At 41.1% G+C, this 12,683-nt stretch overlaps 1 protein-coding gene across 1 annotated transcript in view; it reads right to left on the bottom strand.

Annotated features, from left to right (window-relative positions):
• Positions 1 to 9,375, bottom strand: part of LOC142771404 (uncharacterized) — a 123,109-nt gene extending 113,734 nt beyond the window's left edge. Inside the window, exons 1-3 of the mRNA XM_075872884.1 lie at positions 9,226 to 9,375; positions 382 to 518; positions 254 to 321 (exon numbers count right to left, since the gene is read on the bottom strand). Of these exons, the coding sequence (XP_075728999.1) occupies positions 254 to 321; positions 382 to 518; positions 9,226 to 9,309 (289 nt within the window). The 5' untranslated portion in view covers positions 9,310 to 9,375. The remainder of the gene's footprint in view (positions 1 to 253; positions 322 to 381; positions 519 to 9,225) is intronic.
• Between the last annotated feature and the right edge of the window lie 3,308 nt (positions 9,376 to 12,683).

Raw genomic sequence — 12,683 nt, 5'->3', positions numbered from 1 at the left:
AAAAAGACGAAGAAGATATAATAATTATAATCTGTCAAGATGTTTATGATCGGGTGGAAACATCTGCACATCAGTTTTTCAACTCGTTGTAACAAAGCTATTCCAGGATAAGTAATGAGGATGTGAGTAGGCGATGATTAAAGTGGTCATACATGTTTCAGATTCATAAGTAATATGAATAATTTATCAGTCATGTCGTGTTGTTGCAATGAAGGTCCTGATTACATCGAACGAGCACATACTTTATCCTTACCCTGGTGAAATATAGTCATCCGCTCCTTGTGGTCTGTATCAAGCACTCCGAGCATTCCAAAGTCACATCTGTCAATAAGAAGCACTTGAGTTTAGCAGAAGGCAAGTGGAGAGAACACAAAAACTCACCTGGTTCCTCTGACTAACACACATCTGTTTAATGAAAGGGACAATGGTGCAGCAGCCTGAACTTGATCCACTTCACATTTGACAAGCCTTCTGCGAGTTGTTTTGACTGTCCATATTGGCTGCATCTGGTTGAAAAACTAAAATAACAAACAATCACAATTAAAAATACATATAAATGACTAGTTATTTTCTCTAACTTCTCAACCCTTTTCTTAACTCGTCAGCCCACGTCAGGCTTGCGGGTTGTGGGCTCATTAGAAGTCGCGCTAATTTGTATCCATAAGCAAAATTAATACGCTACTAGAGCTGTTGTTCTTGTTTTCAGGAATGGCCTTGCATGTGTAAGCTTTTATCAGCTTGCTTATACCGATGTACCACCGCCAATCTATCTTCCGAATGCCACAGCCTCAATGCCATAGCCGCTAATCAACTAAACTGGCAATTGATGGTACAGGGCTTTCTACATAATTTGATTCTGATATCATTCGTTATTGCATTGTGATAATGCGTAAAGTTTTCGTATCAGTCGAACTATTGCGATCTTCGCTTAGTAATACTAGACCACGCAGACGTACTGAATCAATGTTAGCTGTAATATAAACTTCATATACAATTGACTAAGTTGTAAAAAAAACTAAACAACTGGTCTTGTGTAGGTACACAGGTATAGTTGAAAGTCTTCCGATAAATGCACCCCAAAGGCGGAAGAGGTGAGTTTGATGGTCACTCTGTGATTCCCAATAGTAGATTTTCCACTGCTTTTTATAGAAAACCGTCGATTTTGTCTACATTTTATGTAAGCAAGTAGGGTGTCCAAGGCGTGATTTGAAGGCGATTCGAAAAGTCGGTATGGGACAACGTGCCACTTTTTTCTGCGCTTTATAAACTACCCCTCTTTTACGGATGTCGGTGCATGAGTAGTCTACAGAAAGGTCCATCGGTTTCTTTCGCCTGTAGTGACGTACGCACCAGAGAATGCCAGGAGGAAAAGCAAGCATTCTTTTTGCGAAGTGAGGTGGCGGCGCCATGCTTTGTGTGGTGCAGTAGCTATGATCCATTTTCTAGAAATTTTAGCAATAATAAGTCAATATTTGTGGATGCTTCCTAGTCATACTTAGTCTTTTTGCTTGTTAATAACCAAAAGACAAAGCTTGAAGCTGCAGCACAACTAATGATGTCTCCACGCTGCGCCTGTTTGAATTGACACTGCAAGTTTGCTCAACCTTCCTGTTCGCATAGAAATCACAACCTTAACATTTTACTACCTAAATGCACAACTAATTTCTACAAACATAGCACATTTCACTCAACAACACTACGTTGGAATGCGTAGCCGACACTTGTTCGCACATCAACAGTGACCAATTTTTCGGTTCCCACCTCAGATATACTACCATAATACCCACAGCAAAACCTACAGTGGGTGGCGCAATGAACAACTTCAATATATAATCAAACACTTATCCCTGTTAAATACACGTTTTTGACATATTTCAACTGTTCTTCTTCATTTTGGGCATTTATGCATTTATTTACACGTGTTTGAGTAGTTCGTCTTTAGCAGAATCACTTAACTTTTTCATTTACGAATGAACGACAAACTTGACGCTTAATGCCCTAAGCACTTTAGATAGATATTGGATTAACTGTATAAATTCTATAAGTACTTTTTTTTTGCCAAAATTTTGCGTACATTGAGTAGAGAATACATAAGAAGTGCAGCGCTGGCTTTATTCATTTATTTATTTATCTATCTATTTATTAATTTATTCAGCAATACTACCGATTCAGTTCGAGATCATTGCAGGACGAACACCTGTTAACGTGTAACATAAACAAATCAATAAAAAGAGAAGAAAAAAAAAGAAGAATACTCTGAAAACTTGTCAAGACAACAAGCGTTGAGACTGCAGCAATAGCTACAATAGCGTCTGAAAAAAGTCATAACAGCTTCAGCAGAAAAAAATGAGGTATTATATGAAACTTCATAAATAAAACATGAAAGGAAAAAAAAATCTGGCCGATTCAGCTGCAGTCAGTACATTTGAGGGCACTATTGTAGTATTACATTAAATTCTCAATTTATGATTATCAGTAAGTAAAAAAAGAAATTAAAGACACGGTACAAAGAAGCGCTACATCTGGAACAACAGTAACACGTGTGAGTACTTCGCACAATGATTAGAATCCTAATACACTTACATGCGCAAGAAAAGAACAGGCGTCACTGATACAATTAGGTACATTAAAATTAGCACGGTAATTTAATACACTATTGCATATGCATTCACAAACCAATATATATATATATATAAATTTATATATATATATATATATATATATATATATATATATATATATATATATATATATATAACAAGTGTATATTTAAGGGCTCCTTTTTTCGTGTTTACACAATATTAACGAGATCTAACACGCAATTATGCCAAGAAGAGTATAGGGTAAGTTATTAGGCCAATCGTAATGTAAATGAGAAGAAAGAAAAGTGGGTGAAAAGATAAAGTGGGTGAAAGGATCTACTATAAAGCCATAGCCCAGTATGAAGGGGTTGTCTTTGTATTTTGTATCTTAGCTTCTCATTTTTAGGTACGTAAGAAACTTTGTTAAGGATCGAACGAGGAATCACTGACCCAGGGTAGGTCTCTAGGAGCCATCGTCCATGGAGCATCGTGCAATCTCCTCGGCAATGACCGTGGCTCGCTGAACAGCTCAGATTTGGTCCACTGCACATGGGCTGAGTGGGGTGGCTCACCACATCTCAGCCAGTCGTCCTGGGATACACCCACTCTCGTCCGTGTAGTGGTGGCGAACACCGAACAAGCACTACCAAGGTATATGCGCCATGCCGGCTGTATAGCACCCGCACCGCGAACGGCCGGGTGACGTGTGGAGCGAGGGACAAAGTGTATACATGTGTCGGGCATTGTCAAATGTGTTTGTCTGCAGACGCCTCAGATGAGACACCTGAAACCTCTCTATCTGCATGTGGGGTGGACTATGAACTGTTTTGAGGGCTATGACTATTTTTTTTTGCCGCCTCGGACGATGGCTACCTCGCAGATCTCGTCACCAGAGTTCATTCCCTCGTGTCGACCACCGCCATAGAGAAGCCAGATGTCGATTGGCGCTGTTGTTGCTCTCGATCGTTCTGCTGCTGTCCTCGGTCGGGCCGAGCGTATCTAGCAGCGCCGACAAACAGGACAACTTCTCGACTGTCATTCTGTTTATTGATCACCTTCGCTCTGCTCTCATTTTTATGTCTATGTACTTTTATACGTTGCCCCGGTGAAGATTCGGGGCATGCTACACATGGTCATCAAAACAGCGATGAACTTTTCTAGGCTGCCTCGACAGAGATTCGGTGCATACTAAATTTTAATAAGAAAACAGCTGAATTTTATAGTTTTATCGCAGCCTGTTCACCTTTGTGACTCTGAGCGGGTCATTATTAGCTAGAGTTCCACCACGGTTACCTACAATTGCTTGTTCGAGTGACCAAAGTAGACACATTGCCTTACAAATGCATAGCGGATTGAGTAATTTATTGATCAATTGATTGATTGATTGATATGTGGAGTTTAAAGTCCCAAAACCACCATAGAATTATGAAAGACGCCGTAGTGGAGGGCTTCGAAAATTTTGACCACTTGGGGTTCTTCAACGTGCGGCCAAATCTGAGCACACGGGCCTAAAACATTTGCGCCTCCATCAGAAATACAGCTGCCGCAGCCGGGTATATGCGTAGTGGGTATCTCGCTTATCAGCAGAATGATGAATAACGTAGTGGCATTGTGGGTGCCCCCTCATCATTGGAATCGTCACGACAAGTAGGGGGTACCTTGCATGTGCTGCGGCGGGATGGCAGGAAGAGTGATTGGTTTACCGATTAGACCTAGCGCAACCCACCATGAAGGATCGGCCTTGAAACGAGTAGTGGTTGCTTGCTATATAAACGTTTGTTCATAATGTCAAAATGGTAGGCAATAGCTCATTTTTAAACAACTTTTTAGGTTGATTCATGACAGAACGAAAAGAGAAAAAAGGACGAATTTGTTAAAGAGTATGCTTGAACTTGATTTGAACTATTTACTTCGTAGAAAACATAGAAAGAGGAACATCACTGAAGTTTTTGAAAAGAAAAGTTTCTTTCAATAAACTCATCATTGAATCCATCAAGTCTCATGCTGGAAATCACATAGGGCCTCGCAAATGCTCCGGTGGGTAAAACCCAGCATGCTAGCCTCAGTGAAAACAAACAACAGAAGGAATACATTCTTTCAGCCCCTTCGGAGCAATACTCCTAGAAGTCTTTTTCTCTGAGTGGTTATATATACAGTACGTAAGAAAGGAAATGATCCAAAGATTCACTTTCATCGCAAAGGAGAATGTGTGGTCTGGACCGCGTTTGTTTTTCACCATCAACAGCGTCATCATTGTCGAGTGACGACCGCAGACATGGCTTGACTCTAGTGAGCTGCGCTCTTTGTATATATAAATAAATCATTTGCGAGACTATTAAGCCTCGTCTCAATTCCCTCGGATGTTTTCGGTGACCACCTGAGCTCGTTGAAGTACGGCCTCATGGAGCTCGGCAAGCCGAATAGCAACGTGCAATGAGCAGCACTCAATCCTGGATGAATAAGCTTAGTTCTCCTATTCCACTAGTTTTATAAAGAAATGAATGGCGAGGAGGAGATAGGTTGCGTAAAAAGGTTAGTGAAGGTGAATAAGAAAGTCCAGTCTCTCTTCTAAGCTCGATGTGATATATAGGCACTTAATGCCGAAGCCCACTTGTCTATTGTAAGACTTGCTGCAGCTAAGGGGTATCTCATGCACCCTCTAGCGCTCGTCTTTTTGCGCAGCGCCGATAATATTTTCCGCACGACTTCTATTCACTTCTCAGATTGTTCTACGTGATAGGCGGCACAATTTACTCAACTTCTCTGGACCTGAGAAAAATCTCTGAATTCAAACTGTGCCTCAGCGTCCCTGCTGAAAAGTTGTGAGCAAATGTGGCAGTCAGGAGCTCAGAAATGGTTCTGAAGCTGATTGAGGCGTTTTCAGAGTGTGCAGAGCGTCTCTTTAGTGACATGGTCCATCTTGAGCGAGCGTAGCTTCTATTCGTTGATTACCTTGTTAATTGAGGTTTCTCGGCTTCACTTTATTGACTAATTCCATGCTTGAATTCCACGTTCAGGCGCTATAGGTTGGTGGCGTGAATTCGTTCACTTGAAGACAAATACGCTGAGTTCGTCGATTCCATTCACTACTCCATGAACTTTCTGCGTAAAGCGAATAAAGTTAAAGCCTCCCGTAGCACACAAAAATGGACTTATTGAAAATAAATCACTGCCTGACTACGAGCAACCCGTTTCTAGCGCGTGGGGGCAAAGCACAAGATTTTGTCAGTCTGTCTTTTCTGGCTCTTCTTACGTGCGCTTCCAGTACTTCGAAGGCTCGATTTCAAAGCACAAGACACTCATCCATGGCTCTATGTAATGGCCATGCTCTCATGCATAAGTAGAAATAAACACAGCCTATAGTATCTAAATATTATTGAAATCATCTGATTGAAGCACACTTCACTTTTTAGGTGAGCACTCGTCCACTTGCTGTGGTGAATGGGTGAATGACATGGCAAAGTGTTATCAGCTCCTCGTTACATTGGAAATGCATGCAACGCTGATGTGGAAGTGAACCTAGAAGGTGTTTACGAATTTTCGATGTGCTCCGAAATTTCTATTATTAGGTTCCTAAAATATGGTTCAAGACCTTTCTAAACTATTAAATACACAACTTTAGAGGCATTAGTTCAGTGCATGCCAGTGACAGTGGTGTGAATCGCTACACAGCCTATTCTCAGTAGTTAGCGTTGAAGTCTTATAATTATGTCGACAATAACCAGCAACCTGATGGACGTCTGAAATTCATACTCGCCTGGAAGAGAGTGGGCTGAAAAACACCTAATGGCTGTGCTTTCATTCAGTAGTGTCTGCTTTTATAAATATGCAGTGATTATCAAAAAAAGCTGCAATGATAATTAGGTATTCAATACACCACGGCGAAACAGAAGCCGACAACATGATGACTCAAGGGTGTGCACACAACGGCAGTAATACGTGATTTCTTTGGTAGTTTTGCAGTCTTGTGCAGTGCGTATACGTGGCACTCAAGTTATTGGAAGCAGGCCTTCATGGCCGGGAAGTCCAGGAGCGCTTCCTGGCTCGGCAAAATCAGCAACTGCGAGGCAATTTGAGGAGGCGCTCTAACCACTCATTGTTGCACGCGGAATGAATGTTAACTATTGCGGTGATTGCACTGCTAAATTTGTTCGGTATTCGCAACTTGAAATGTGTTAATTTTGTAGCACGCTGTTCTCCCTTTCTGACCCGTGTGCTTGCAGATCCAGCAGCAGCGATATTCCGGTTAAGCGCACAGATTTAAATATTGAAGTAGTCTTTGGTGGTTCAAGGTACACTGCAGAAGTCGGAGTGCCAGCAGAAGTTGCCCGTTCTTGATGGCATCCGAATTAAACGCAGTTTCTCGCTTAAGACAAAGACAAGGAATGTATTAAGATGTGGTTCCTTTCACGCAAGGAAACTCAAAAGTAGAGAAGAATAAGGGCTGTTTAAAAATTTACTTGGCGCATGTGAGAACCAAACCTACAGGCTGCAGGTTTCATTCGAGTGCTTGACTGAGCAGTTCTCACTGCATAAAATTACCACGTGCTACGTGATGACAGCTGGATAAAACACGCGTTCCCCTTCGCTGTTATTATTCTAGATATAGCTGGCGTATTTAAATCTTGTAGCTACAGAAACATACAAAATGGAAGGACACCTTGTCAATTTGAGATTGCGTTTCGCGAAAGCTTGTAGCGAATAGACTGAGAATGCCATGTTTTTTCCCACTTTTTTTCTTTTTGCGCAAGTATAGCGTTTAGAAGACTGCGGAACTGGGGGTATCGATATTCCTTAGCTGCTTCTTCGACTTGATTTCGCGGAGTCACTGCCAGTGTGCCTTCTCTATTTCTGTTTAACAGTCACGCTAGTAGGTCCCTTTCAGACTTCAAGTACTGTTTTTTACGAATGTAGGCAGTAAGCATGGAAAATCGCTAGATTGTTACAATAATAATGTTGATGTTTTTTACGGTCATTGTTTTTGTCCTAACTTTGCACTGTCTTAGGGTGCCTTTTCACAGCGTACACGTTCTTCCCTTTTCTGTCTTTCAGGAAGGCTTCCACGAAGTTTTGTATATTTCCCTCTATTTCTAACTCAATTTTAATGAGCGTTATCTGGTCTTTTTTTATTCCAATTTATCACTGATATTATTTCCTTTGTGTGCTTTTGCGCAATTTATTAGAATATGATAATAGAATTTATTAGAACATGATTAAGGGGATATCTTGGCGCAGAGTTTCGGAAAGTTTGACGATCTCGTGTTCAATAACATAAAGCTACAATCTAAAGTAGATGTAGCAGCAGAATTTCACTTCTACAGAAATTTAACCGCCATGGCAAGAGTGCCTATTGAAGTCTTGCTCTTGTCGGCTGATTTCAGGTTGTTTTCGCCGCTGTGTGATGATCTTGCACTAATTGTTCCAGGAAAGTTAAAAACAGCCAATAATGCGCACCCAGAAATTAATTATCTTACCACATTGTTGAAGCGCCCATAGAAAAGTGAACCCGGGCTTACGATGCAAAATTCGATCGCAAAGGTGCCTAATTATGCCTACGCGTTCTACTATTCAAATCAATGTTAAAGCTCCTTCTATCTTTTTCGACGCATACATATACACCAAGGCGATGCGCATGGCAAATATTTATTTCATTTGCGCCAACTTCTCATGGAAAAAACTGTTTTTTTTTTAGGTGGAGGAGAATCATTTGGGCATATATAAGTTTACATGACTTAGCATGCTAGTTAATTAAACTGCCACATTTGAGGTTCCAAGAAAAGTGGGCACTCTCGATTAAGCGCAGATCCTAAATAAATCACACATAAACGTATTCGCCAACAATCTTCACTTATACTGCCATGAGTACAAACTGTTGCAGCAATACTGCGCGCTCAACCATAGCTGCAATAGAAGTCAAGATGCCAGTGTCATCAGTGTAAGGAAGCAAAAGACTAAAAACCGACCAGCAGCACTCTACGATTATACTCGACGCATGTACCACCTCCGCATTTAAGCAGACTTCACCAGTGAATTTCACCAGTAATGGTAAAACTCCAGTCTTAGTAAACGCTATTCACTGTTAGATAACATTGAGTAGCAGCGTGCACAATGAACGAACTTTCAGTGTTACCATTGGGTAATTCAGTATGAATAAGGAAAGCACAAATTCCTCAAAAGCGAATAAGGGTGATGATAACCACGATGTCACAGGGAAGAATCGTTATTTAGAAATATTCAAATATTCAAAACATTTGCTAATTTTGAGTGTAGTACGGCAATTACTCCTTGTAAATACTCCGTTAGATTCATCCCGATGTCACTACTGACTGTGATCAAGAAATTTTAGACTCACCTACTTTTTAAAACGTTTATATCGCTCCTCACTCCTGATACCTAATGCGATAAATAACGATAAGATTGAAATTGCATTGCACTAGGTGTTACCAAACAGTGACACGTCTGCGAGGCAAACATCTTCACTAACTCGGGTATTCATGTCTATCAACTTATTTACTCCACTGAAAGCCGACATTGATTCGGGAAAGAAGCTTGAATACTGAAGAGCATGCTTGGAATATCGATTTTGTCAATTGAAGCGTCGAAATTAAAGACTCCATTGAAATTTATTAGACTACTAACTGACCTGCTTGACGTCAATGCCCGCCGTATAAAGCGCAATATCGGTGCAAATGAGAACAAGTAGGGCTTTCCGCAACGCTGTGTGCATGGCGGCTTATATTACTCTTCGTAAGGCTTCCGCGCCCCAAAATAATAAGCGTACCCTCATCGACGATCTCCTAAGTGCAAAGCGCTCCCACGAAGCTTTTCTGTCTTTTATGCGATACCGTGACGCAAGCGCATTGCACCGTTGAAGGCACTGTGTTCTCTTTATCGATCGTTACGCATTTGCAGCACTTAAATTGTTTGAAAATGACTCAACTGCAGAGTCAGTGGCATGTCACTAAAGTTTCGACGTGATACTGCTCAGAAAACCTACCAAAACCAAAATTGACAGAACCTGCTTGTATCGAAATACTGCAATGATACGTGTGATTTAAAAAAACGAAAGAGGTTAGGTGACTGCCCTGAATATCCATTAGTACACTCTTTGATATGTGAATAATATCGACTTTTCTCCATTCAAGAAACTTTTGCTTTGTTGAGGTTGGAGTGGATGGTATTGTAAGTGTCTTCTATGAAAGTATGATGGTCAATTTCATCGTTCGTATTACTGCCGACACCCTACCGCATTCCACAAAACTCACCAACAATAGAAACAGCATCGCGTGTCGTAGCGATTGTTCTTTAAATAACCTGCTCTTTTTGACGAATGGTTGTCTTTTGAATATCAATAACTTCCTGGATTACAGAGATGCGTTGACTCATTCAAACCGAATGCTGAGGCCATGCTATGTGTGCGTCTGCATGCATACATGATCCACTGAAGACTGTTTTCACGAAATATAATACTTAACTTTGTAGCAGAAAAAGTACCAAAAAAGAAACAGGCGAAGCTTAGGCTTAGGCACGAAAACCTCGAAATAGTAAAACTTAATGATTCTAAACACTAACCTGCTTGCTTGTAGGTTAATGGTATGCTTTATTTAGGTGACACAGGTTTTTGCTTACTCGTTTTTAAACTGGCGCTAGACCTTAGTAAGGGTTTTCTAGGTTGTTTTTAAGTTGATTCGAAGCTAACAGAGGTTTGAGATTACCACATACAGTCACAGATGCAACGCGTAGGTTCCTACTGTAGAGGCAGAACATTATGCCATAACCATGCATTTTCACCTCTCCCATAAACACGGGCACATTGTCACTGCGGTTGACCTTCTATGGCTTCGGGTATTCTCACTGCCGCTGTCGCACTTGCCGTGTATTTGCCATCGCTCGTAGTACGTTGTCCTTGTCTTTGGCTAGCCGCCATCGCTCCACAGCCGTTCGTACAAGTAACACTCGTCTTTTTCCTTGTTGGTGGATTTTCTGTGTAGTGAGATCCCTCCAATATCTGCAACCTGAATGTTTTTTTTTGCAATATATGGTATATATATTAAATAATAAATATAAATTGCCGCGTGTGAACTTATCATGAAAATCGTTTTTCAATAGGCCCGACAAACGTCTATGAGACATTCTAAATTTACGGCTTAACTTCTGCGTTCTCCACATAGGTGGCCTAGTGGTTAATAGTGCAATTTACTCAGTTTCTGGGGCGCTTACCCCTTCAAGTATAGCATAGTCCTGGCACAATATTTTGTCAAACGATTTACTAAATAGCTTTGCTCCTAAATGTGAGTTGCAAAAGAACGCTACTTGTTTGTTGACTTTTCACGGACTGAACACAACAGTTGCGTGCCCAAACATTCGTTTGGGTGCTTTGCCGGTAACGATACGTGTCGGGTTCAGCATGAAGCAGTGGTTCTGTTATAGATGCACTCTAATATATATCACCCTTACAACAGCATAAAACAGCAAGTAAGTTGGAATGTATATGAAACGTAGATGTTATGGCAACAGTTTTTCACTGAAGTAAAATTGTGTACAATTTGTCACTTGAAGGGTCTTTTTTGACTGCAATATGCGGTATATAAAATAAATAATAAGTATAAATTGCCGCGTGTGCACTCAAGACGCCGTACAAAGATAAGCTGCCTTAAGGCATCAAGTTTTCCCAAGTTGATTCTGACTGCAGTAACTCAATCTATCACCGAGAAAAGAAAAAAAAAACACTTAGAGAAAGCGATGCACTGTGTACCAAATGACTTTAGGTGACTGTTAGTTTCTTACCTGCTTATGATCGCAATGAGCTGAAAAAACGTCTTGGCAGCCATTGTCTCCCGGTGGCCTCGTAATGTGAGCTATCGGTATAGTTTACGCCCTCCCGCTTTGATGTATGAGACCTACGTTGGTCAAACAAGGACACTAAATGCTCACAATCTCTGGTTCCCTCCACTACGGTATCTGTCATAATCATATTGCAGTTTTGGAACAGAACACCGCAGATAATAATATTATCTAAAGTCAAACAAGAGATTCGTTCACAAGTAGCTCAAGGAACACAGAAAAAGATCAACAAGATTGCAGATAGGGGAGCCTAACTTGTGGCTGAAAACTCTTGCAGCAACGTTGCAGTGCGAATAGAAAATGCGCCGAATTCGGGCAAAAGACAGAAGGAGCATGCGATATGGCTCACCAAGTATAAGGAAACAATATCTTTGCATCTTGCACTTATCTTTGCACTTTCCCTCTGTGCTGGTTTGAACATTATTTCCCGTTTTCGCATATGAAATATGTCACTATCATCAATGTTTCACTCGTTTAAAAGTTTTGTCTATTGGTCACGCGTGTTCAAAAAGGCTGCCTTTGCCTTATATTTGTATTGAAAATTGAAGGAATGTAGCATATAACAGTGTGCCGCACATTTGATATTTCAGCCTTGCTCTATTATATTTGCGCATAAAATTGCTTTCAGCAAGATCCGCGGTAAACGTAGCTTCTGTGCTGAAGAAAGTTTACACGTGCAGTAGATAAACTTGGTAGGATTACCCACAAGAAGCCAACACTTGACCTTATGCAGAGCTTGCGCGACTACTAGTGATAAGATTGGAAAGTCCAATGCGTAGTATATGTAATAATGCGCGACACAGAGATGGCCATTTGATCGATGGGTAATGTTCTGTTCGTCGCTGTCAGTGCCAGTGTTTATTGTCGTAATCAGACCTGCTGTTCACCGGTCCGAAGTTAGACCTCATAAACAGTCTCCTCCTGTATATGCAGATTGATGCCTTTGTGAACGCCCTGACCCCCTGACATTCGGCAGAGGTGCTGCTTCTTTCATTTTCCGGACGCCCTCGTGAAGCCGCGAAGGCAGCCTAGGTTCCAAAGACACCAACGCCAACACTAAACAGCAAGCAGGACGCAGGAAGAGGGAAGTGTAGCCACAGTACAAGCCCCTTTCCAAAAGTGCAGGCAGCGTCAGATCTCAATATTGACAGCTCCAACGATTTGTATCTTTGTACAATTGATTGATTGACTGATTATGATGTAAAGTTTACGTCTCAAGACGACAATACCAATATGAAAGACGACGTAGTGGACTAC

Source organism: Rhipicephalus microplus, chromosome 9 (genome assembly GCF_043290135.1).
Source record: "Rhipicephalus microplus isolate Deutch F79 chromosome 9, USDA_Rmic, whole genome shotgun sequence".
NCBI classification, from domain to species: domain Eukaryota; kingdom Metazoa; phylum Arthropoda; class Arachnida; order Ixodida; family Ixodidae; genus Rhipicephalus; species Rhipicephalus microplus.
This window is presented reverse-complemented; position numbering and strand designations above follow the sequence as displayed.